Raw genomic sequence first — 27,840 nt, forward strand, 5'->3', positions numbered from 1 at the left:
ATGGCAAAACTGAGATGACAATACCCAGTTCTGGAAAGATGTGGAAGAACAGTCACCCTCTAATACGATGTTTGTAGGAATGCAAAGAGATTCAAAATTTTTGGAGAACAATTGGCAATGGATACCAAAAGTCATAAAAGAGGAATGCCTTTAATGCAGCATTCCCAGTTCTAGAAAGTTAGCCCAAGGAAATTATCACACAAATTCAGAAACATATATGTGCAAAAGATGTTCATTAAAGCAGTAGTTATACTACTGAAAAATTGGAAAGAAAAACCTCGATGTTAATAATCACTTGAAGTCATTATGGTACCTCCATTCAATGGAATACTATGCAGCTGGTAAAAATAATACAGATTTATTTAGATAACAACTGGAAAATCTATGTCTTCTGTGAAGCAGGTTATAAAATAATATGAACCTTACTGCTTATATGTATATGAATAGAAAATGTATTTCATGGTTCACAGTATTCTCTGTGGGTACTGGGATCATGGCTGGTCTGGATAAAACAATCTCACATGGACCTTACATACAACCTTAGAAAGAAAACAAGAAAACAACAAACATGCTCTTCTCTCTTTACCTTGAAAGACGACCCTAAGTAGCATTACGCAGACAACACTTTGGCCAGAAGATAGGACAGATTCTAAGTTTCTGGAGAGCATGCTTTGTTATTATCCTTTCAAAATCTATGCTGTCTCAGACAAAGACCACTGCAAACATGCATCCTGCCCGTAAAATTGGACAGATCACCACGTTAATTCTATTTTCTTTCCCTGGCTTCAAAGTAAGCCATACTCATAAGACTTATTATAATATCATTATGATGCCATTACATAACAGTTGTCAGGAGCCAACAAACATGCTTACCCCACCATTAAGAGAGTCTCATTGCATAGCAAAATCTCCATCTCTGTCAGCCTGGGGTTATTTCATGCTTCCACTCAGCTTGCAGCATAGGTACTACGGCATTCAATCAGTACATTTGTAAAAGATGCCTGCTGTGTGCAAGGCACTGGGCTAGGTGCTAGGTGTAGAATCAAAGTCCTGCCCACATGGGACTTGTTTTCTTGGGAAGGCGACACACAGTAAGCACCTAATGACATAATAAATTACTAATGGAATTGTGAGAAACGTCACAAAGGAGAAATACAGACTGCCTAAGGGGAAAGGTAAGACAGCAATGGGGTCTCCTCTGGGAGGGGTTGGTCAAAGTCTACTTCCTAGAGCAAGGGGCAGCTGAGAAATTCTAAAGGTATGCAGGAAACGAGGTAAAGCAACTAAAAAAAAGTGTTCAACTTTGAGAAGGATCTTGAATGTTGTGACATCTATTCTGATTGCCTAGAGGACAAGTGTGTTTCCTCTTGATGGTGGTTATGTTCCACAACCCACACTATGGCTGCTGGGTAAGTGAATGTATTAGCATAACAACTGAAATTCAAAAGAACAGTCAATTTCTGCCAATTACAAAACACAACACTAACAAAAGCACTGTTCTGAGTTATTTTCGAATACTTACAAACATTTTTTTCATTTAGTATGAATTTACTTATAGAGCTTCCAAAATCATGTAGAGGGTTTATTGTTATTTCATGATCACCAGGTAAAAGCGTTGGGATTTTAGTATTTGTTTTCCCCAATTTATAGCAAGAATGGGACCTGCAATATAAGAAATCAAATTTTAATCAGCAGATAAAATTAACAGTATAATTTTCATTAAAAGTTGATTAACACAAAATGCACTGGAAAATACTTTATGCTCTTTTATATAGAAAAACATGACAGGTTACACTGCATTTTAAGAACGAAAAAAAGAGAGGTTAACGGTAAGTACATCAATGTGGGTGTAGGAAAAATAACCAGATTGTACTAGAAGGTTGAGTAAACTGAAAGCTGACTAGATGATTTTTTCAAGAAATTTCGGATTTTAGCATGCTCTTCAAATGGTCACCCCACTTCCCTTTGCAGCCTTACCCCCTACCTCCCTGAACACCCCATACTTCAAGATCAGATGTACACTAAGGTGGTGCTCAACGACACAGGTCACAGAAAGCAAACTGGCTCCTTGTCACCTCTAAAATCATGCCTTCAATTTGTCTGCTCTGTCTTGGCTCACGGTTCATTGAACAGAACTTTCTCGTCAGTTCTGCTTTTAAAATGTGTCTAGTTCCCCATCCATTATCTCTCAGACAAAAGTGTTTTTTTCCTCTGTGGTTCTATGGCTCTTTGTATCTTTATAGAACACACTTACATTCTTTTTACTGTTATTCATATACATTTCTAAGTTCTTGAAACACTTTAATTCACGCACAGGGACTTTTGGTGGCTCCCTCTCCTTGCCCCCGCCCCAGCAGCTAGCCCGGGCCTCTTCACACTGTTTACCACTTAGGACTGAGGGCTTGAAAGTCAATTCATAGGAGCGAGGCTTCTTTTGGTGCCAGTAACACAAAGCCACCTGAATTCTCTAAACTGTGCCATCTCATATGTTCATGCCATTATACCCAATATTCTTTCAGCCTGGAATGTCCTTCTGTCCTTTTCTGCTGAGAACGCTGAGCATTCCTGCTCCACAAGCACACTTCCTCCGAGAACCCTCTGGGCCGCTGGACTCCTTAGCCAAAGCCCCCTGGCCCTTCACATATAGTTCTGTCAGCTCTCGACAGAAGCTTCTTAGGATCTGTTCACTGTGCACTCGTGGGAAGCCGGAACTAACTTCCCCTCTGTGCGGCCTGTGGCTCCTTAGTACTACGTATTGAATTTTTCAGGTTCTTCCCTTCTGGACTCACAGTAGGATTGCACTTCCCTGCTCCTCTGAAGCAAAGCATGGTGATGTGACTTTATTTGCAGAGAAACTGGAGTGAAAGTCACACCTATCACTTCAGGAAGGAAGCTCTAAAAGCCAGCACAGGCTGTGCTCCCTCCTTCCCCTCCCTCCTTCCCTGGCCACACTGCCTGAGCGCTGGAGGGTGAGGGCCCCTCGGTTCGAGGCCCTAAGGAAGAGACAGGGGCCAGAGATGTCAGCTGACCCAAGAACACACAAAACACAAGCAGGAAATCATCCTTTATTTTCACAGCAGAAAATAAGATGTGCGAGTTGTTTCTGCAACACACCTGAACTCATCCAGGCTGATAAATTACCCCGAAATAATCCAGTGCCCTGCTGGGATCAGGGGAAAGCGAGAGGAATCACTCTGGCTTGCAGGCAGCCCAAAGGCCTCAAGTCCAGGCTCCGGAGCTTCTAGCCCACTCCAACATTACCTGAGAGGGTCAGGTGGTGTGACAGAACCTGCCACTTGCCTCCTCACATCCACTTCCCCCCTTTCCTTAATAGCATTAACCCACTGTTTATCTGGGCACACTGCCATTCAGCTAGAGGGCATGCCCCGGCCTCTGTGCAACTAGGTTTACCCACCTAAGTTCTGCCAATGAGATGGAAGCAGAGGTGTGTGGGACTTCTTAGAAGTCTCCTTAAAGAAAAAAAACACCTTCTTTTCCTTCCTGCTTTCTGGAATGTAGACATGATAGCCTCTCCTCAAGCATCGTCTTGAACCATGAGATCACATGCTAAAGATGGCAGAGTAGCATGATACAGAGGAACCTGGGTCTCTCCCAGCCATACACACCACGTCAGCCTTGAACTGCCTACTCCAGACCATGTACGTGAGAGTAAATGCCGACCTGTTAAGCCACTATTACCGACATCCCCTGTTAGGCATAGTTAAAACATCAGCCTAACTTATACAGGTAGATGATGGTTTGGGATAGACCAGTGAACCTTCCACAGCAGATGAGAACCCACAGCACAGGAGAAGTGTGCTCCCTACTCGTAAGAGAAACACAGGTTTGGCCAGGAGAAAGGTTTGTTTACATCTTGATTAATGTAAGATTCACAATTTTTAGGAAATAGAGAATTAAGACTTGAAATTTCATTTACAAATTTACACAACAAAATCTTATGCTCTAACATTTTGGGGTTGTACCTGTAAAGTAATCAATGTGTTTCTATTACCTGTTGTGAATGCAAACTTCATAAACAGAACCACGGCCCGCTCCAGAGGGTGCTTTCCAAGAACAGTCCCACACTTGTAAATTGTTAGTTATACACTTCAAGTCATGAGGAGCCCCTGGAGAAGGAGAAACCACACACACACACACACACACGCACACACGCACACACGCACACACACACACACACACACACACACACCATGCTTAATGATTTAACTACATTGCAAAATGTCAGTAAGTTAAGCAGTTTTCGATCGTAAGCACAAGCATGTATGTCTGCAAAGGGTCCATGTTCTCTGTGCTGAGCTGAACCTGCTGTCACAGGAGGTGACTGGTTTTATATTTCTTTCTGTAGCTCTGGCTTAAAAAAGCTCGAGAGTAACCTGATGAAAGTGGGCCAACCACTAAACCACTTAGAGGTTAGGCTTCTATCAAAAATTCCACTTCCAGGCAACTAAGCTAAGTAGAGGGAGTGCCTGTGTAGATTCAGCGATGAGACCACGAGAGGGCCTGGGATAACTTTAATCTCCATAGCCCTATTTGCCAAAAAAAAAAAAAAAAAAAAAAGTAGCTCTAGGTAAAAATAATGTCTTTCCCATGCCCACAAACACAGCTTCTAAACACTCCCAGGCCCTACTGCTTTACCGCTCGCTACCAGAATACCACCTACATAGAAATCCCACTAACAACCTTTAGGTTTTTATGAAGCATATTAAATTTATACAGTAATGAACTCACACAGGACTCAAAAATATACATTTCATGTGGGTGTCAACAACTGAAAAGTAACAAATAATTCAGAAGATTACAATCCTAATAGTACCGATATCTGTAAAATAACATTATGTCACGGAATACGTAAGCACTACACAATGAAAAACATGTCACTCTAAACGGGAAATGAAAAGAAAGAAAAATGGAGGGTACAAGAAGGAGGGAAAGAAGGAGGACAAAAGGAAAAAAGAAGGAAGAGAGGGAGGGAAGGGAAAAACGTAATTATAGTGTATAAAAGGTATTCTATCTCAGATCCTCTATATAAGTGTCTATGAAAAAAGTTTTTTCTTTAATTTTTATGTACAGTTGGCATGATATTCATGATAGCAATAAATTATTATAAAGCTATTTATATAAGATAGAAAACAAAAACATTACAAGCGTTCCCATTAGAAACCATCAGTAATCGTAATCAACTTATTCCATGGTGATCTCGGGGAAAAGAGAAGAGCAGTTTAATTACGGAAATAATATAACAACTGAACCCAGGGCAGAAGGATGATAATAGTCTTTCTAGAAATAAGCCAGGTTAACCTCTACACAAACATTCTTAAAGTATTTAAATAAGATGAAAATAAATGTTATTAAAGAAAGATACTTGATTTCATTGTACATGACATTTTAAGGGCCCTTTTAAAAGAAACCAAAAGAACATAGAAAAAAGAAGACAAAGAAATGGATTTTAACCACTGAAAACCTAAAGGTTTCAATAAAAGCACAAGATGGCAATGTAATCGGTTCATTCTCCATGACTCTGATGCACTTACCCCTTTTCTGGCTATTTACTTGATTCATTAAGCATAGAAGAATAAATGCTGATAAGAGCCACCGGGAATTTGAAGTTATCCTCATTCTTTTACTGTCCACCATCCAGGATGGTTGTCTCAAACATAAGGAAATGTCCACCATCCGTGCAATGTCTTCAGTCCTAGATGAGAAGTTCAAATGGTATTCAGATTGCTGCAAACATGGGCCTTACGCTGTGCACACGAACGCTGAAAGTGGATCCTGACAACTACTGAAACATACTGTACATTACTAACTTTGGGGATACTGGACTCAAGCTGACTTGGCTTTAGGAGACATTTAAAATCAGACACAGCTGTTGCTTCAGGGATCTATTATAGGGTCAATTTTCAAGTGATAGGATTCAAGTTCAAGATTATAACTGAATACATGTTTATCAACTCCCCACGCAAATGTTACTAAGGTAAAGAAAAATGGTGCATAAAACTGAAGTTTTGACAATTTTAAGTGATATGTAGAATGACATTTTAAATTTTAATTAGGATATATTAATTTTTATAGTCACTTATTTATGACAATATCGGTTTTCTTTTCCATTTACACTGTGACATAAAGTTTCTATTTCATATACATTTGAATAGTTTAAAGAGCAAAAACTGGAGTAAATAATAATACAGGGTGTTTGTAGATGTGACAAAAATACTGATAATAACACACAAATGACTAAAGTTTAACATCACAACAAATGTAACAGGACAGGGACGTTGCGAGAAGAGATTGCAAGACGGAGCTCTTGCAAACTGAACGCCTGTAAAGGAGCAGCGCCTGGGTCTGGTGGGTGGTAGGGAGGGGCGGGGACAGTGGCAGGTGCTGCTCAGCCGAGAGCTCCTGGGTACTTGCCAGCAAACGCTGAGTGCCAGGCCTTCCCTCATACAGGCACAGAAGGCACAACACTGAACTAGACAAAACCCCTGCCCTCAATGGGGCTTAGGCTCTGGCACACAGAGACACATATACAAATAAGTAAGAAATTTCAGATCCTGGTACGCACTTGAAAAACTAGAGTAAGTCAACGTATGTGAGAACGTGTGAGTGAAGTCTGCTGCCTGAGCTGACATCTGACTGATGACAAGACTGGCATGATACGATCAGAGGAAAGAGGAGCGAATACACAGACCCTAAGACAAGAACAAGCTTCCCAGGACGGGAGGCGGATGACAAGTCGGAGACGTGGGCTGGGCAGGCCACAGAGGGCCTCATGGCCATCGAAAGGAAATGGAGTTTACTGAGGTTGAGATGAGAAACCACCATAGTGTTTTAATCAGGGAAGATCACGATCCGATTTACACTTTAGGAAGATTTCTCCAGCTGCCACTTGGAAGACAGATTCTAGGGGAGGAGAGCAGAGGCAGGGAAACCACAGTCCAAATGAAAATGTCAGCGCCAAGGACAGGGGTTCTAAGAGTGTAGATGGCACGAGGCGGTCAGAATCAGGCTGTTCCAGAGGTGGGGTCTCACCGATCGGTGCATTCCAGGCAGGGCAGCACGGGGGTTAAAATCACAGATGGGGTCTGAACCCCAGCTTTGCCACCTACCGGGCGATCTTGACCTCTGCGTGCCTCGGTTTCTTATCTGTAAAGTAGGGATAACTGTATTTTCCTCATAAGTTTGTTGTGAAGATTATATGAGTAAATATATGTAAAGCACTTGGAGTAATGCCGAGCACACAGTAAGTGCTATAAGTGTATTCTGTGTATTGTGTGAGGTATAGGGGAGACCTCATAAGAACAAAGATGGCTACTAGATTTGGTGGAAATAGAATGATGGAGGAAGGGCGGTGCCATTTAAATTCTCTAGGGGTACATGAAGGAGAAGGCAGTGACTTATTGGGGCTGAAACTAAAGGATTCAAAGCCAACATTGATATGCTCCTGCTCCCCACTCCACACAGAATGTAAGAGAACAGGTGAGGAAATCAGAGCAGCTAGCAAAGACAGAAGTGCCAAACAGGAAAGCTTTCCACATCTGACACTGAGGGAGTCTTCAGAGTAAAGATGTCCCTGTCCCCTGTTGTTGAACAAAGGCCGCCAGGCAACAAGTCCCTCCAATGTTCTCCTTGTCAGGCCTAATGTTGTCTCATTCCTATACTGGAACAGACAACCAAGGATCACAAAGCCTACAACGTTAAAGAGAAATTCAGGCTAAATTAGATAACCAAAAGGAAAATAAAAATTATTCCCAGAGAAAATAGGGATAATGTGGAAAACAGGAAAACTAAAAACAAAAACAAACAAAAAAACAACAGATGACAGATAACCACCTCTAAATAGTATTCTCTGAGCAAACATGGCACAGCCATAGAAACAAGAAAAGGATGCAATGAAAAAGGAATAATCAGAAATGAAAATAGCTCTTCTAAGTTAAATACATTGCCTAATATTAAAATTTCTAAAACGACAGATAAAAGCATTGAGCAATCTCAGAAAAAAGAAGACAAAAATAGAAAACATGAGAGAGGAAATATGAGAAACAGACTTGATAAAGGAAAGGAAATCCAACATCTAAATAACCGAAGCCTAATAAGAGAATTAAAAAACATTCTTCTTAGAGAAAGGAAATGGCAATATCTCTTCTTGATTATGGCTGAGTACTGTCAAAAAACGAGGAAATGAATGCCAAATAGCTTAAATAAATATAACCAAAGCATGCACAAGGCACGAGCACACATTTTAAGTGTTCAATTATTTTCTGGATGAACAACTTCCTAGTCAATTCCATTATCATCAAGCTTACTCATTAGAATGAAAATGCATTCGTGGAATGTCTAAAATGCCAGTTGCTAATGTTATAGAATTACATAGCGTGTGCAGGAATAACTCAACAAAGCAGACAAAAGTGGTCACAAACCATATTCACGGACTGGCTAAACGTTATCTTGAAATGAGACAGACCCTCACTACAAAGTCACAGTTATTCCAGAAAAGAGAAGTGTGTCCCCGAAGTGGCAAGAGGGGGCCGGAGGCAGCCAAGGACGAGCTCTGGGCCAGGTGGACTCAGACTCTCATCCTGGCTCCATTTACTGGGTGGTGTGACTGAAGGCAAATCACTTAATCCTTCCCTGCTTTGGCCGCCAGCCCTGCAGCACAGAGCCCGGCGCCTTTCAGGGTCCCCATGAGAAACTTCCCAAAGTTAAGCTGCAAGAGTCCGCTCCTGTTGGCAGGCGGCAAGCAGGCAGACGGAGGAGCACCAGGTCAGGGCCACCCCTCAGGAGGCCGGCGAGCCCAGGGCGGGTGCTCGGGAACAGAAGAACCACAGGCAGCGTCACCAAGGCCTGCTTAACGGAAAACAGGCAGGATGATAAGGAAGACTTGGTTTTGCCGTCACATTTACATAGAAAACTTTGAGTAACTCATTTAGGTGATATAATATGATGCTTGTAATAGATCTGGGCTTTGTACCAAGCAAAACTTTCAGATGGACTTATTTGTGGCCAGGACAGGGACAGAGCCTGCCAAGGTACGTGTACTTCTAGGGGAAATCAGGCACAGGTGGAACTTGTCTCTGCTCCTTTCTGATAGCAGCATTATCAGAACTTGCTTTTTCCCCCCACCAAGGCTTTATTCTTAAAGGAGAACACATTTTTATAGAATTTCAGGAGCTAATTTTCAAAAATAGGATAGCTGTCTCTTGAGGCAGCAGCAGAGCGCCCGTGCGAATGCCTGGAGGGGCGGAGCACGTAAACTCCCCAGGCAGGTGCAAGGCACAGTTCGCCCATTCTCTAGGGGCTATTACTAGAGGATGTAATTCACCCCCCAAAATGAGGTAGAAAACAAATAAATGAGTAAAACGGTCCACGAAACTTGAGTTTGAACGCAGGGAAGCACTGTGTACCCACCCCACACCCCCCTGCCCCAATCTCATTCCAGGTCCCATTAAAATCAATACTTCTCCAAGCTGCGGGAGCCCTCCATGAGTTTATTTGCACGTTTTTCCTTGTGCCTGGAATTTCCTCTGTACTCCTTTCTGCCACTGCCCTTGAGTCACCTGGGAAGCTCTGGTAGGAGGTGGAAGAGCTCAGCATCACCTCTGCAATATCTTCTGGGATTCCCCCAAAGGTTAGCTGCTCCTTTTTCTGCTCCCAGGACACTTTCATTACATCCCTGTTACAGGGGTTGCACAAACTATGACCCATGAGCCAAATTCGATCCACCTCTACGTTTGTAAATAGTTTTACTAGAACACAGTCATACCCACTGTTTATGTATTGCCCATGGCTGCTTTCCCACTACAGTGTTAGGGCTGAGTAACTTCCAGAGGCTGCATGGCCTACAAAGCCTAAAATATTTACTCCCTGGCCCCTTATGTTAACTTTGCTGGCCGCTGCCCGAATGCATCACTTCCCAATTTTGTAATTCTTCCCAGAGGCCGTAAGCTCCTTAGGAGGCGTGCACTGCTAGCCACAGTGTCCAGCACGTGCCTGGCATGGAGCAGACACTCGAAACTCGCAGCCGGCTGAGGGATGAATGCATAGCAAGAAAAATGAATGTATGTCCACGAAGCACGCGTTGATTTTCAGGCTTCATGCTAACTAACCCCAGTACTGCCAACACCGGGAACGTAAGTCAGGGCTGCGGTTCCCAAACCATGCACAGAGGTGCCCCAAGCCACAGAAGCAAACCAACTGGGTATTATAGTGTGTATTAAATTTTCAAAGGAAAGAAAATGACATCTGTTCAACACTGTCAGGACCTTTAGCTCAAGGTAGTTCAGGTTCAATGCTAGGTCACGCTACATGCCTTTCAATGACGTCATGTCTTTGTGACAGGGGAAGGAGAGGGTCACTGGTTGCTGTGATGAAACACAAGTACCACCCAAAACTCAATGTAGAAATGGAAACGAGTGTGGCATGTCCACTCAATCTCCAAGGTTTGAGAAGTTACACAGTACCCAACAGGTTCACACGTGGGGCTTTTTCAGAATGAAATAAAAATGTTATTTTTAAGTTGATATGCATTATTTTTCAAACTGCTGTTAAAGTGTCAGGTCATAAATACTCCTTAGGTTGTTTGCACCTAACTACTTCATAAAAAGAACTGTGAGGTATTTCTTTTGACCTGGGGGCACCTGGGTAAAAACATTAATGAAACACTACGGGCACTGCCAACCAGGAAGTTTGGCAATCTAAGTCAGAGGACAGCTCGACTGCTTACAGTTTCCATTACCATATTTTAATTTGCATTCTGCATGCAGGAAAATAATTTAAAACTGAAATTTAAGTTTTGCTATGTTTTTAAGAATATACCTTTGTGGATTATGCAGGATATTGTTTCTCCAAAATAACCAGTTATTTCTTGGTCTGTGATTCAAATAGAATATTCTTGTCAATTTTTAAGTTTGTCTGCATTTCCTGGGAATTTTTTATCCACAGTCATCTGGACTTCTTGTTTTTAGGATCCTTGCAACGCTCTGTGTGGGTTTTGGTAATCGGCGCTCCAGTGAGGACTTCTGTTAATTCAAGAGCCTGTTCACTACCAACTTCAGTTCGTCAGAACAGATTTGAGCACGTCACTCCAGTTCATCGCCTTTCCAAGGCTCCCCCTGCTCCAACATCAAGCTCCTGGTCAGCCTGGTAGAAAAAGCCCTTCAAGTGGCCTCCCCTTTTTCCGCCCCACTCCAAACCAGAGCAGGGCTAACCATTTGCAGCTCCCCAAGCACCCCATACTCCCACTGGCTTTGGGGCTTCCCCTCAAACCACTGCGTCTATGTTCTCCCGTAGGCAATGTTCTCCGTACTCCAGTCCTTCTCACCCTGCAGGGTCCTCTGAAGCTCTACCACATGGAACAGTGGCTTATATAATATACTCATCTCCCACCTCAGCTAGGCTGTAAGTGACTGGCACGCAACAGCCTTTAAAAAATGTTAACAAATGTCTATCAAACAAATACACTTGTTTCTTTCCTCTATCACAAGGGGGAACCCTCTACTATTAAAGAAACAATCTGAAAAACATCCCTTCCTGTTCAAAAATATCCAAGAGACCTTTAACATGCAAGAAAGCATGATAAAAAGCTTACCTTCAAAAAGAATTAGAAACAGCTCCACTTCCCAGTACCTGCGTCTCCACACTCACCAAGGTCAAGGATTATCTCTCTCTTTTTTTAATCTCTTTCAACTGTTTGGCCATAAATGGCATTTTCTTGGTTGTGTAGTCAAAATAGTTTTTCATATGTTTATTGATAATTTGCAACACTTTATAAACTGCTTATTCTTCTGCCCATTTTTCTAATTAGGCATTAATCTTTTCCTCACTACTTGGTAAGAAAGAAATATCATAAGATGCATATTAACTCTGTTATTATATACATTGCAAATGTATTTCCTGGTTTGCTTTCTTACTTTCCAATGAGGTTTTTGTTTAATTCTTCATTAAGTCAGATTTCTCAATTTTGTCCTTTATGGTTTCTGATCAAAACTTCTTTCTCATGCCAAGAGGAACCATCCCCCCCCCCAAAATGGTTACCACTTATCCCAACACTATTAATTAAATAACCCATTTCCTCCCCCACTTCCTCCCCCACCGCCACGCGATGCCGCAGCGTACCATTCCTTCTCAGCTTCCTGGTGGGAATGCTTTCAGAGCCCACTGCTTCTTCACCGCACAGCCCTCGGGGAACAGCACCACCTATTCCCGTGGCTTTACCCTCCACTCATAACCAATGACTCCCAAATCTGTATTTCCAGTATTGGCCCCTTCCCTGTTACAGATTAACCATCTGCTGGCCAATTTCTTGTTTATCTATACAAATCCACTCAGCTGAGGTCCTTCAGGACAGGAATAACAAAACATTGAGCTACTACGTATCCACTGGGATACTTCATAGACTCCTTCCAAGCTCCACATGCACACAATTGAACTCACTTTCCCTTCCAGACTGGCTCTCTTATGCTCCTGTCCCGCTTCGTGAACTAGCCTCTCCTGACTCCCCCTCCTTCCTCATCCCTTCCACCTACTTACTTACCAGTTTTACCTCCAAAACACACCTTGATTCTTTCCACTCACCTCTCCCTCTAATTTTCATTGCCACTGCTCTGGCTCAGGCCTCCAGAGGCACAGGTAATTTAAATCACTACTTAGTTCATTTCATCTCATGGCCTCCAGCAACGGCCTCCCACAATCCATCTCCCACAATGACTCTCCTGGCTTCAAATCGCCTCTCTCTCTCTCTAACCCTCATCATCCATTCAAGCTCCAGGCCAACGGTCAGGAGGCTGCCCACGAAGTGCTCAGACTATAGAGGGAACAGACTCGATTCAAACGAGGACTCCACAATCTGCCCTCCTCATCGACTCCCCAGCCTTGGGGCCTGTCTGCCGCCGGGGCCTCCTGCAGACCATCACCTCCAGATCCCAGCGCTCGCTGGATGCTCCCACTGCGCTTCCTTTAAGTCGCACCTGGGGCACATCACATCAGCCCTGGTGCTACAGAGAGTTTTCTTCCCCTACCTCCCACCATATTTTCTTATAATTAATTATCATAATCATTAACTATGATCTCTAAGAGCAGAGACTGACCTTGCACATAAGAAGGTTTTACATGTGCTACATAGTCAGGATTTATTGAGTGAACCGAACAAATCCACTCCAATGGGCCTGCGGTGAGGACCCAACTGGTTCTTTATGTTCTGAAGAGAAAGGTGAACAGTATGCTTTAGAACGCACTGGTCTGCTAGAGAAAACTATGTGAGTCAAAAGACAACATCGGCTTAAATTGCAGGAGTTTTCTTTTTAACTACATGGGGTAAAACTACCCTTAAGTCCTTTTTAAATTCTAAGAAGGAAAAAATATTAATATGTAATAGTTTTATGTAGTTGAAATGCTGGTTTTAGCTGAGTCAATCATGATGATATAGAATTCACAGATATTATATTTCTGATATTATGCATTATTTATGCATTGTTTATTACAAGCAGGCACTGTGTTAAATTCTTTAAATGCATATCGAATTTGATCCCTGTGACAATTCTATGAGGTCAGTATCGTTATTCTCCCCTTTCTTATAACAAGGAAAATGAGGCACAGAGAGGTTTCTGAAACTTGCTTGAGGTCACACAGCTAGTTGGAGGCAGAACGTGGATTTGAATCCAGGTCTGACTACAAATCTCATCTCTAGACCATTATACCAAACTGAAAGATGTGGGCAAGCGTTCACTGAACCGGAGTCCGAAGTCCTGGGCTCCAGTCCCTATTCCTAGTCACCTAGTGACTAGGTGACAGAAATATCGGACACATCCCCTAATATTTCTAAAATCACACAACTATGATCCAGGGCCTACTTTCCATACTTTAAATGTCATTCAAAAATTTATAGTTGTATTATGCTTAGATGTGACAGCGTGTTTGTCACCTCTATGAACTTGGAGAAGAAGAATGTGACCTGGAATGCTGGTCACACCCACCCGCTGCCCAAATGAATGCTGTTCTTGGGGGGAAATATCACCTGCTTTACCAAGCACTTCCATTTATCACATCGTGACAAAGGTCAGGCAGTGGATGTTCAGGAAACAAAAAAAAACCAGCCACCACCTCAGTCTGAACAAAATCTTATCAGATGCTTGAAAGACACTTATGAGCAAGATGAAGAAATACAGGTTGTAAAAAACAGCCAGTGATCAGCCGGACGCAAACGGTGCGAACGCACGGATGCGGGTATCTGGACAAAGGTTACGCACAGACGTGATCGAGTTCTGGGGTGCTTTGGCATTCTCATTAATGAACTGGGTGAAGATTTAAAAAAAAAAAAAAAAAAGAGCACATTCATCAAATCTGTGGATGAAAAAAAATGGGCAAAGTAGCCAATACTGGATGTAATAATGAGTATTCTGATAAACTAAGCCAACGACCTAATCTAATAAGATCAATTTAGCGTTGATAATTTCAGGGAGCAAAATCAAATGAGGAGGATAGCAACAACAACATGCATAAAATGAATAGATACAAGTTCGACGAAATATGATTTGGCAGCAATGTGTGGGAAAAACACGGAAGACTGGTTCAAGAAATGGGCCAAGAATGTACTATAACTGCCAAAATAATGAGAAGAGGGGCAGTAAGTGTTTGTCTCCTCGTTTTATCACAAAACATGTCTAAAATGCTGTCCTCCGGTGGTATTAAAATGGGAGGATTCATTTTTAGTCTGAAAAATTCGTAAGCAGATAACCCAACATTTAAGGTATTATTAGTATGAAACATAAGCTATTATCATTGTCTATATTACTGCCCAAATTATCATTAATTCTCACTCCGATATAAACCTTACTCTAAGTATTCTTATCCCATCTCTCCATAAGTGCAACCTACTTCCTATTTTTTTCTCCCAGCTTTAGGGAGTTATAACTGACCAATAAAACTGTATACGTTTAAAGTGCACAATGTGATGATTTGACATACACCTACATTATGGAATGATTACCACACCAAGCTAATTAACACATCTGTCAGCTCACACTTGCCTTCCTCTGTGTGTGTGTGGTGAAAATGCTGCGATCTCCTCTCCCAGCAGATTTCACGTACACAAGGCAGTAAGTACAATTCCCTACAGTCACCGTGCTGTACGTTAGGTCCCCAGGACTTCTGCGTCGTATAAATGACCGTCTGGTACTGTCTGATCAACAGCTTCCGCTCCAGCGGCTACCTTGTCACTCTGGACTTCACCTGCTCCCAGTTTTATAATACCACCCACCCTTAGGGACCCCTTGACCGTTTAGCAACTTAAGGATAAGACATCAACGTATTTGAGAGCTTTAAACACACTAATGCTTTCTCACTAAGTTTAATCAGAAGCTTTAAAAAGGGGCATGGCAGATCGAGCATGAGAGGAGCTTGCAGTCATTACTACTGCATGTGTCACTGCCTCGACATTATAAAGAAAATACAGACAAGCTTCCAGGGCCAGGCCTAGTTGGAGCCTGGCTGGGGGCCCTCCCCCAGGCCTGCACCACTGCAGCGTTCCTCACTGGACGCTGGACTCCCAAACCCTCCAGGGCACAACCTGGAGTCACCCTTCTGAAATGGCAGTCTCGCACGCTTGAAATTTTCCACAGCTTTCCCTGGTCGACCAGAAAAGGTGGCAACCTTAGCATATCCTGAGGCTCTGCTGTTTCGTGCCGCCTAATGGCCCAATCCCATCTCTGCCACTGCCCCACACTGCCCCTGTGCTCGAGTCCCACCAAACGTGCCAGGTTGTCATCCTGTGTCACTGCACACACCGTGCCCTCTCCTTGGAATGGCCTGCTCACGCCACTCGTCCTTATGCCGTTGAGAAACACCAACTCGTTCTTCAACACTCAGCGCATGCACACTGCTCCACATGCAACCTTCCCAGTCTGTCCTCGTTGGTCCCCAACACTGAGACAAATGTCAGTTGCCATCCAGAGTATCACTGTTGTCTATCTTGTAGTAGAACTGAGAAGAAAGTGAAACGGTTCCTATTGTCTCTATTAAAAGCATAAAGACAAAAAGCAAATCACCCCCACTCAGCAAGTAGAGACTTCCACTGTCCCCGCATGCATGAGTTTTTGATCCCAGGGATAGTCCATGAAACACATGAGCACAGCAATCACAGCTTGACTATTTGTGAGCTGAATGTTCCAAAACAGAGTCATCTGTAATTTCATTGACGCTGGCATCTGAGAAAGGGCGAGTTGGCTAAATTCTGTCTAGCCAACAGTCTAATGTCTGCATGTCAACACAGCTTGGTTGCACTCTCTTTGCCATTACATATTCAGTACATCTTATTAAGAGGGACTAAGAGTGTTTCTTTGTGAAAACTGTCCCCCTCCCCAACCAAAAAAAGAAAGCGAACTGCTGGTTCCAGTGGGGGCAGGGGGAGTAAACTGGGTTATGGACAACAGTGGGGCAGACAGAAAAAAATATGTGATAAATAAAGAATCAAATGTTGACTTCGCTGATGGCTCCGACCTGTGACATGACTTAAGCTACCATGCATTCAACACAAGAACAAGAAAAAATGATTTGTGAAACCATCTTCTTTTATTAGGCCAAATAAAGAAAATAAAATGCAAGGTGAGTATTTGTCATGAAAGTTCCAAGACATTTTTCGTGACTTATGAGAGTCTACTTTGTATCAAAATATTTACAACGGTTGCCAACTCAAAAAATAAAATTGTCCCTACATAAGGAACAAATTACACAATTAATGTAGTTCTGTAGACTGTCAGATGGAAACATTATTTTACACTGAATGCTTTACGCCCTCATCCTCAGTTAAGATTATGTGCTGGAATTTTTCAAATAGAATATCCATGAATTCCATTCATCTTAAATTTATTAGTAGGAACCTATCTCAGTAATTTTATAAAAGATAATCTCAAAAAGGCAAGTCTTTCACAGAAGATATATATAGTAGCAATTTTAAGCCTATTAGCCTAGGATATTCTCACACATGTATAATATAAGCCATCACTAAATCATTGGTGAATGTCAAGGAGAAATAACCTAGTCTGTTCCTTACTGTAGTTTGTGGAATAAGCAGGAGGCGTGTTTGTGTTCACTGAAAAGGAACACAACAACAAAGTTTCTTCTAAAACTGAAGGAGAGGAAATGAGGCCTAATTGACTGTCAGCTGTACCACCACCATGCACTGAGTGTGTGTGCCTCCTGGCCCTGGCCGTGTCACGTCCTATGTCATTCACGGGGCGGGGCATGTCTGTTCTGGGCACGGCTGCATATCTGATGCCTACCCACTGCCTGGCAGGAAAAAAAGAAAAAGGAATAGCTATTGAATGAATGAATCACATTGCATTCCAACAACTCTGAAAGATCAGACCCTGACCTCCAAGAACTTATATAGGATTACTGAAGACAACAATAAAAAAAAAAAAAGTCTCGATTCAAAATATCATTTCTTGTCAACGGAAAGAATTTGTTTTAAGTATGTAAAGACTCAACAAAATATTTCCCAGAGACCAGCAGCAATGAAATATTTTGTTAGAATGCCCCCAAGTGTTTTTCACAACAGTTTGATGTAAGTTATAAAATAAAATTATTCTGCTTGAAATCCGGTATTAATAGGAATATGATATTGACCTCAATCATTGTATCTGATTGGTGACCTGGAGGGAACACTTGTCCACCTCTACATGCAGGCACTGTGTGCTTGACGTTACTATCCCCATTTTTACAGATAAGGAAACAGACGCAGAACCTGCCCAAGGTCATAAAACCAGTAAATGGGAAATGGGATCTGATCTCATCCTTTTTACTATGTAATATGCTTTACATGTTGGAAATCAGGAAAATAAAAAGAATAATAGTCACCTGTAATTTCAACAAAGATAATCTCACCTAAAATTTGGTATATAATTTTCCTACATAATCAGGAAACTGTACACACACACACACACACACACACACACACACACACTCACACGCCCTCTCTCACACACATTCACCCTCCAAAAACAAAAACAAAAACTTAGATCAACTTACACACAGTTTTGCAATCTGCTTTTTCAGTTTACAAATTTTGAGTATCTTTCCACATCAATAAATACTCCCCTACCTCATCGTTAATGAACAAAGGGTTTTCCATTGCATGTATATACCACAATCTGTGTAATCAATCTTCCTATTATTGAGCATTTAAGTTGTTTCTCATTTATACACACCATGATAAACAAAACCACAAAAATCATCTTCGAAAATCAGAGGGTTTTTTGCATGTACTTTTTGAGGAGATCAGCAGAATCTAGAGATGAGTTTTCCCCAAACTTTCAGAGAGCACCTTCCTCCTGATTTTGCGACACCCCACTAAGCACACTTCCTACCAAGTTAAGAATCACCCTGGAGGAAAAAGCTCCTAACAGGAATAGGACGTCCACACACACAGGTAGGCAAGAACCACTGCCATAGATTGGTCTCTGTACAACATGCTTTATTTTTTTTTTCCCTTAAATTCCTCGTGGTGGAAATGCCTGACCAAGGGACATGGCACATTTTTGAGGCTTTCCATGAGTAATACAAAATTGCCCTCCTGGAAAGTTGTAACAATCGAAACACCCACCAGTAGCATTTGAAAGTGACAATTTCCAAAACCCTCCAGTTGGTTAGATTTGTCTTTAAACAATCAAATTCCTACATAGCCCTAAGTACTAAAAACAGTGAAACTACTAATAAAACATATCTAGCAAAACAGCAAACAATTCAGAAAACAAATGCTAGATTTTAAAGTACATGTTTTCAAATACAAAACATAAAATTTTAATGACACTAGATCCCAGCAGACTGAATTTAAAAGAATGACTACTAGAAAACCTAGTGACACCAGGCTCAGAAAGATGCCAAGCTAGTAAGTGAAAGACCGTATCTTCACTTGCCTGTCTGGCTAATAATACTAGGCTTACTAGTTTGGGCTTTAATAGCAACATGTTCTATTTTTTAATGAAAAACTCAAGAAATTGTATATTCTTTGAAAATTTATATATACTATCTTATAGCTATTGTGCAATCTGAAGTTCTCGAATCCTTTCAGATATTCATTTATTCCACAAATCTCTGCATGCCCAGTATGGGCTGGGCACTGCTCCATGCTAAGGCACAGTGGTGAAGCCCAAGTTCTGCCTTTGAGGAGCTGCTGTTCCAGAATCCTGCAGTGAGGAATCAGCAAACCCGTTAAGACGCCAGTCTGGAACCACTGGGTACTAGGGCAAATTACAACACCGCTGGGTCTTGGTTTTCTTTATCAGTAAACTTAAGAAGTTGGCCATATGATCTGAGGTCTCTTCTGGCTTTCAAATTCTAGATGTCCTTTGGTTGTGTTTGAATGTTTAAATTCCGATTACTCATAAGAGCTTTGCATTCTAAGTTCTATATAGTTCTTCCATGAAATCAGACCCAGGCTTTCGAAGAAAAATAATTTTACGTCTATAGTACAACTTTGGTGATTCAGGTATGTTCAAGGAATAAACATAGGATAAGGTTCTAGTTAGATGAAGATTTTTGCTCCCAACTTTAACTGTTCCTTAGAAGAGGTTTCTAGAATGTTCTTGCCCCCTTCACTTTTGTACTGCATCATAAATACCAAGACATAAAATGTGAAACAGGACCTCACTGGTATGGCGGTGGATAGGATTGGCTGGCACCCAAGCTTTAAGGCTGGCACCCTCAGGGGCTGCAGCACCGACGTTCTAGTGGGGAATTCTTACTTCTCTCCAGCTTACCCCCAGACCCCAACGCAACAGACACACACAATTCTGTCTGTAGAATGTCTACAACTCACTGCTCCATTAGCATTTCTAATGTTAGAAAAGGGAGGCACTACTGCCACCACTTGTTATTTTCCACCTGATGTTCCTGCCACCACCATTTCAACTGTCCTCAGATCAGAGTCTCCTTGGACAAGCCCGCTTCTGACAGCAGTTAAGAGGACAGCACAGCGAGGGGCCTCAGTATCCCAAGTGCCGCCCCACTCCCCAGCCTAGGAAAGAGCCACACACTTTCAGGAAGTAGTAGCGCCTCCTTGTGGCCTCTCAGGGTACTGCCACTTACCAACACATGTATTCTCATCTATAGGCAGACCTTCCCAGTCTTCCTCGGTACCTGCCCTACAAACGAGAAAAATGGGTAAGAGCCAAGAGGTTCTCACCTCTGCGCAAAAGTACAGGAAAAATTCACCCACCAGAAGTTTTTCTCAACTTCCAACATAAAACATACAACACACCCTTCGCTCACAGGAGTAGCAGCATCAACTGGTGAGAAGGGTACGTGTTGGAATACAGACAATGTAGAATGAATTGGGAATTCCTGCGTGTCTACAGTTCACAAAGGAAATGTAAAGGAAGTAGTAAAAGTACTTCAACTCAAACATCTAAGTCTCCAGATTTACCACAACCAGTTCCATGTAAAACAGATGCTTACGTGCTGCTTCTGCTATTTGCCTGAATGAAGAGCCTTCGCTGCAATGACAGTGACTTAGCTTAAGATTTAGGAGTCACAGGATCCATTCTTTACCGAGTGTTTGCACAGAGCTTCTAAGAGAGGGGTGAAAGATAAACTTATCTTACATGGAAACAACTTACTGGGTTCTGGTATCGACCAATTAGAATTGGAAATGAAATAATTAAAAATGCTCATTCTACAAGATCACAGAACTCCTGATGTTGAACGGGAGCCCAAAAGTCACAGGCAAGATAAAGACAACAGATCCCTATGAGATGTTTATAACAATTGTTTGGCCCAAAACTCATTTCCCGAGCTTTCAATTAACATAAAGGAACATATATTTAGAAGGACAAACAGATTAGAAGTTCGGAAGAGGAAATACCACAGTTCCTGATATTCCCTGAAATAGAACATGCACACATTCTTCCTGAGAGGAAAAAAAAAAAAGTACCTGCATAAAATCCACATATGTGTTCATTAGTCTGTCACTAGCTCAAAAGAATTAAGACATTCTGTATACAAGAAAAACAAAAAACAAAAAGGCATCTTTTAAAATTTCACACTTAAGCAAATGGTTAATCCACTGAAATCAAAGAGGAAACTTCTGACTAAATGACTCAGAAATCACTATCATGTCCTGGAAAATCAGGTATGTTTTTAAGGCTTCATACGTTAATTTCATGTAATAGCAATCAAATGCAACTGACCTAGAGCAATAATTTAGAGGCTGTGTTAACAGTATAACAGATTTGGTAATGTCAAGGGCCAGACCAAGATGGAAAGCTCAGAGAAAAGACTTCTGAATCCAAGCATTTTGACCCAAATTAGGCAAGATTATTTTTTCAAGTTTGATTATTCGTTAATTCAACAAATATTCACAGCCCATTGTGACAGAGGCTGTTCCTGGTGTTGGGAAAGCAATGAGGAACAAAAGAAAGCTGAGGGTGCCTGCTCTCTGGGGCTTCCAGCAGGTGGAGGAGCTCCACCAGCCAAGGTCTCTCCTCCACTCCTGTAAACGGTCCTTGACGTGGGCAAATACACAGGGCACCAGTCCCGGCACCCGCTCTCTCCTGCTTGCCACTCTCCTCCCCTTTCCCCTGCATCATAAACTCCACCACACAGGCAGCCCTCTGTTGCTCTGGCATGTGAGGCTCAGCCCCACTCCAGGTCCTTTGCACTTGCTGTTCCCTCTGCCTGAACCACTCTCCCTGCAAATCTCCAAAAACAAAGGCTTCGTCCCATCCTTCAACTCTCAGCTCAAATCTCTCCATCTCAGAGAGGCTTCTAGAGCCACTCAATCTAAAACAGCGGCATCTCTCCCTGCCCCCCTTTACTACAGCAACGCTATTCTGTTACTTTTCCAGTACTTGTCACTATCTGATATTCTCTCCTTCATTGCGTCTCTCCCTTTAAAATGTGAACTCATAGTGAAGCCTGCCAGTCCTGTGCACAGCTGTATTCTTAGTTCCTAGAAGTTGCCTGAAATACAACAGACGCTCAATAAATTCTTATTTAAGAAGAGCAAATATAGGCAATATGAGCAGTTTTCTATCACAATAACAGGTACCAAATAATAAAGGAAAAAGAAAACACTTTAAATGCCAAAAGATTTGTTTGATCAGTTAAAACAAAAAGATCATTATACCTTACACTAGTCTTAAAAACATTTTCAAAAATAAACATAATGGAAATATAAACCTCAACATTGGCTAATACTCAAATTTTATAATGTATTAGGCTGTTTTAGCATTAGCATTACTTCTACCATTTATTCTATTCTGAAAGCACTCAATTTTAATTTAAAATAAAAGAGCCAAGTATTTTCTAAAAGCATATTCCTCCTTAAGACTTATTAATAACCTTCTCCCAAACTGTACAATTTGTAACTGTATTTCAGCAACATAAAAATATGAGCTATTGGTGATAATCTATAGAAGGCAGGGATTTTAGTGCCTACTGGCAAACAAGTTTTATAAAACACAAACCACCTTTGCCTTCAATTTAATCAAAGATACATGCCTTTCACCATGTTCAAAAATATTTAAACTCATTGAGAATTTTTCTTACAGTTTATCCTTAAAATTTTACATCTGTTCTTTTATTCCTTGTGTTGCAACAAAGAGCTAAGGTGTTAATTAAGGGATATGATTCTAGTTACTGGTCATTGCGGCTCATGTTTCACCACAAAGACACCAAAGATCCTTATGGATAGCTCTAAAATGATATAAAAGCAAAAGACATACACTGGAGAGAAAGGGCATTTATTTCCTGGAATGGGATGCAAACAAGTAAGCTACTATTGCCTCTGGGCTTTTGGGAATAATTGAAATACACTTAAAAACCTCAAAAACTAATGTTTTACAATTTTATAGCAAAATATTAGGAACAACCTACACAGGTCTCAATAAAGAACAGGTTAAATCAATTATGGTTTATCCTTAATGGAGTACTCAGCAGCTGTTAGGGAGTGAGACAGCTCTCTTAGGTACTGATAGAGACACTGCCAAGATTCAGTACTCTACAGGGAAGGTGGGGAGCTGGTGCAGAACAGAGTATACAATGTGTCCTTATTTGCGGAAAGACAAATACAAAGAACACATACTAAATGTTTATACTAGCATAGGCTAGATCTGGAAAGATATACACAAGGAGCTGGTAACCCCAGGTCCTGGGGAGAACAGAGTGCTGCTGTGGGGCATGGGGGAGAGAGGTATACTTTCCATTCTACAGCTTTTTATATCTGTTGAATCTTCTCCAGTGTGCATAAAAATCGCCTGTCCCACAAATTAATATGATATATTTTAATATTAGAATACTTTATACTATTACCAACATATTATTCAAGAATAACCATCAAAAAGCAAAAGCCTTCAAAAATCACAAAAGTTTATCCTCTTTGATGGCACAGTTCCCAATCCTTAATTCCCAGAAGAGAATCCAAGTCTCCACTAATTAGAGAGGCGCGCTTGTGATCTCACCTATTACAAAGCAAATAAGCCTCAATTCAATTCTTGGAAGGGAAAAAGCTGTTCGGTTCACCTAAAAAACATACCTCACATTTAAATTGAGCGTGTAACTACCTAATGAAGCCTCCAAACCAACACAGTTTCCACCTGGCCATAAAATAAAGTCAAAGTAGGAAACAAGAGGACTGTCTCCTGCTTTTAAAAACACACCATACTTAGGTTTCCTCTCCTCTGCCAGACTCAGACAAGGAACCCTATGGTATTAGTGGAATTTCAGATCTGTGGCAAAATAATCTTTCAGGGGAGGGGCAAGCATCACTTGCACCACACAAAGGCTTATTAAAGTGTTTTCATTTGCGGGGGAGGGGAGTTTGCTTTAAATTTGTTAGGAATCATTTTCGTACCCCTGATATTAAGGGACATTAATTTTGCTCCAAGCATTTTTTTTTTTTTAAGATTTAAAGACAAATCTGAAAAGGAAAACGAACAAATAAGAAGGCAAAGTTTAAACTGAAACTTTTCTGTTGAATGTGTATCTTGAACACAACAATAAATGAAAAGAAATTATTTCCATACGATCGCCACTCATAACACACCACACGTTGTATCAATATTTAACTATGAAACACACCCATACAAAAAGGAACACAAAGATACCCAACTTCAAGTAAGACCTCATATATTTTTGGTAACCGACAGTGAGGACCAGAATCCCATTATTCAAGCCCAGATGTAAATTCACAACACTTGATGTGCAGTTTTCTGTCGGTCAGAACTTAGGACTCCAGCTCCGTCCTTTTAACAACACATCAGTAGTGGCATGTTTTCATGAAGGCTAACTGTGATCGCCCACACTTTAATTCTGCATTTAATAAGTATAGCACCTCGGGATATCAGCATATAAACATACAGGTAAATCAAAGAGTACACTATCAATACAGAAGGGACGAAGAACTAGTTTAAGGAAGAGTTGCGGCACTGGGTCACGAACTCATTTGCTTGATTACATCTCCAAAGGAAAATAAAAATTAAAGCGGCTTTCCATCCCCCAGGTAGCCTCTGGTCTTAGAACTCATGCCCTCGGAGGGGCAGAAGTTCGCAGCCGCGCAGTCGGCGCCCTCCGGGACCCAGGAGTGGTCCAAGGGCGCGCGCAGAGCGGCACGACACGGAGCGCTTCACCCCCCCACCCCCACCCAGGTCACTCGTCTGGGACACGACCCAGATCCTGGGACCGGAGCCGGCCGGAGCGCTGCCCCTCACTCTGCCCGGGCCGCCAGGCGCTCGCGGCGACGCGCCCACGGAACTGGGCTTCAGGCTCCGCGGCTCGCACTCCCCGCGCCGCGCCCACCCGCCCCCGGTACTCACCGGCCGCTCCCGCGCCGCTATCTCGCCATCCCCCGCCGTCGGCTCTGCTGCCTTGGCCGCCGCCCGGGGGCTGCCCGGAGTCCGCAGTCGCCCGGGGCTGGAGGCAAGGAGGAGGGCCGAGCACAACCCGCCGCCGCCTCGCCTCCCAGTCCCAGCTGTGACTGCTCGAGGCGGCCACGGGCGAGGGGCGGCCCGCTGCCCTCTGCGAGCCCGCAGAACACCGGCCGCCGCCAGAGCCGCGCAGAAGCAAAGGTAACGGCCACCGCCACCGCCACGGCGGAGACGCTCCAGCCGGGTCTGCGGCGCGCGGGGGCGGCGCCTGCACGCCACTCGGCGGGGGGCGCTGCTGCCCTGGCCCCGCCCCCCGCCCCGCCCCGCCGCCCGGCCCCGCGCGCCCCGCGCTCCCCGCGCGCCCCTGCCGGAAGCCGCCCGCGCGCCCCCGCCACCGCCCCCCGGCCCGGTCGCGCGCGTCCGGCGCTCGCCCGCGAGGCGGCCCCTGGGAGTCGGAGGAGAGCGGCGGCGCGCGAGGCTCCTGCGCCAAGAGGGTGCTTCCGCGGAGAGTCCCGTCCCGAGGCCAATCTCGGAAGGTCATGGAAAAGCCAGGGAGAGCGAAGCTGCCGAGCCGGTGCAAATCCTCACGCTAGGCGGGCCTAGTGCGCGGCGGCCCTGCGGGAAGGAGAATGGCACCCAAAATGCTGTCAATGCACTTTGCAAACAGTGCATAGAGGGGAGGAAAACGTGGGGCCATGTTTTAGCTTCCTCTGTAAATACAGATGAAAACCAGCTTCTGTGCCTTGGAGTGGGGCGGCGGGGTGCGGGGGAGGGGGCCGTGAGCGATTGCTACGTAAGATTTTATGAGTTACCTAAAATGCCCCTAGGGCTGGGTCGCTGCCGCTCACTACCTTCCTCCTCCCTGGTGCAGGGCTCACGCACCCCGAGAGGGCCCGCGGGGCATTCTAAGAATATCCTGGAGCCTTATAGTCGTGCCTCCAAGGCGTGGTGGGCATGTACGGAGAAAAAAAACGGCTCTCTTAATGGGGTGAGATTTTTCCTCCCAGCATTGTTCCCATTTCCGCAGTTTCACTTGGCCTCGATTTTCTTCCAGAGTAATGCACCAAATGAAATTAGCTGGACAGCGTTTGATGGCACAGAATCATGATTTGAAGATGTTTACGCTCTATGCCGGACGCGTTTGATGATGTTCTCTTCGGCACAATTAATTTTGCAAAGTTCAGAAATGTGCCAGATAGAGCCCCTGGCACGCAGAGTCACAGGGCTCTGCAGACATACCTTCAATGAGAAACCATCTTGTTTCATTTGTGATTTATTTGTTGCATCAGCACCAAGGCCAATGTGTTTTTTAGAGACCTTTGGATGAAATTCCACAGCAATTTCTAAATTGGCTAAATGATGCTTATTTTCTGAAATAACATTTCCCTGTTGATAAAGTAAGTAAAATGGGCAGCAAAACACCAGCCAGTACATTGGGCATCCTACCAGATGAAAATGTTTCACAGTAAGACATGGTCCCTACCTGTGTGTCCTGATGACCAACTCTGTCCATGTGCATATTTTGAACATCGGAAGTAAATACTTCTGAGGAATAGAGTGAAGAAATAAAATGAAGTCACTATAGTCAAGCTGCTAAATTACTGAAATCAAGTAGATAGAAGCAGAGGAAATCACACCTATAATGAAAGTTCTGAAAATGAGAGGCTTTGTTCTTTGAAAGGATGAATCACAAAAGCAGCAAAGGTGAGATGATGGGGTTTTGCTATTAAATTACTCACATCTTGGCCCTTAAGCAGGCTTCTTAGGATGGGTAATAGAGCATCAGTGGGCCGAGATACTGCTTTGTTCTTGGAAGAAATTTTGGGACCAAATAAAATCTACAAATTAAGCATAGTTATTAACCAGTGAATTGTTGAAATGAGTGAAACTATTCTTCATTTTAAGCCTGACTGACAAATGTAGATTTAAATTGGTTTATTTTAGAGCACAGTTTTGGACAAGATTCAAAACTTTAATAAGATTCCTGTAACAAGAAGACATATGAGAGCAATCAGCTAATTTTCTCTACATGTTATGTTCCTTACCCAAAGTGGTTGGAATGCTACTTGAGGGGCATGAAAAATGTGATAAACACCATGAATAATAGTATCTGCACATGATTCTGTTTACTCTCTTTCAGATAAAAAGATTTCAGGGGTGTTATGTAAACTATTTTGGTAATTATTATATCCCTAGCATGGCCCCAACAGGACTGTATTTTGTTTGTCTTTGTTTGTTTATATTATGCCTTCTTCCAAAGAGACTCAGGTGGTTTGCAATGAAAGACAAATGTAAAAAAAAAAAAAAAAAGTCAAGAAAAATTCAGACTGAGACTAACAATAGCATTTGAGCACAAAACTTAGCTCCAAGTTTCCTCACAGCCAAGTGAAATAGGAGAAATGAAGATTTTCATAATTCTCATTGCCAACTGGAAGGAATCATACAGTTTACTTAAAGGAAAGTCTTTCCCGGCCCAGGCTCTGAGAGGAATGTGTCATAAGGGTCTTTATATGAGGATTTTCAGAAGTCTAAGTTAAGAGAGATGCTATACAACAACGGCTGTGGCCATCTTTTGGTAGCAGGCAGAGCTAATATATATTTTTATGGTGAACAGCTTTCAAGTTAAAAGTAAGTAGCAAGACTCCTACCAAGTGTTTGTTTATTTGGTTATTTGTTTGTTTTTAATACTCGCCTTTGAAGGCAAGACAAGGATATAAAATCCAATCTTGGTTTTCCCAGCTTTCTTCTCCATAAAACGGGGTTATTAAAAGTGCCTACTCCATAGGGTGGTGGAGAGAACAAAGGAGTTAATTTCTGTAAAACCACTTACTGCTGTGTTAAATTTGCTATAGTTTTCCTCAGCCAAGGTGTGTATGTATATATTTTCCTCCCCTCTTATAGTTTGTCTTTTATTGCAAACCACCTCAAATCCCTTTTGGAAGAATTCATGGTGTATGCGCCTGATACA

General features: G+C 42.6%; 1 protein-coding gene across 2 annotated transcripts in view; it reads right to left on the minus strand.

The window, feature by feature from the left end:
* Positions 1-25,115, minus strand: part of LIFR (LIF receptor subunit alpha) — a 68,989-nt gene extending 43,874 nt beyond the window's left edge. The window contains exons 1-5 of one of the 2 annotated variants that reach the window (XM_074328981.2): positions 24,822-25,111; positions 20,098-20,153; positions 5,553-5,713; positions 4,013-4,127; positions 1,523-1,662 (exon numbers count right to left, since the gene is read on the minus strand). In XM_074328981.2, coding sequence (XP_074185082.1) covers positions 1,523-1,662; positions 4,013-4,127; positions 5,553-5,713; positions 20,098-20,105 — 424 coding nt within the window. In that variant the 5' untranslated portion in view covers positions 20,106-20,153; positions 24,822-25,111. Of the gene's footprint in view, positions 1-1,522; positions 1,663-4,012; positions 4,128-5,552; positions 5,714-20,097; positions 20,154-24,821 lie in introns of both variants that reach the window. The other variant, XM_074328982.2, reaches the window with a different exon arrangement.
* Positions 25,116-27,840: the final 2,725 nt, after the last annotated feature.

The sequence above is a fragment of the Rhinolophus sinicus genome, chromosome 3 (assembly GCF_057876585.1).
Source record: "Rhinolophus sinicus isolate RSI-liver-muscle chromosome 3, RSI-T2T, whole genome shotgun sequence".
In the NCBI taxonomy this organism is placed as follows: Eukaryota; Metazoa; Chordata; class Mammalia; order Chiroptera; family Rhinolophidae; genus Rhinolophus; species Rhinolophus sinicus.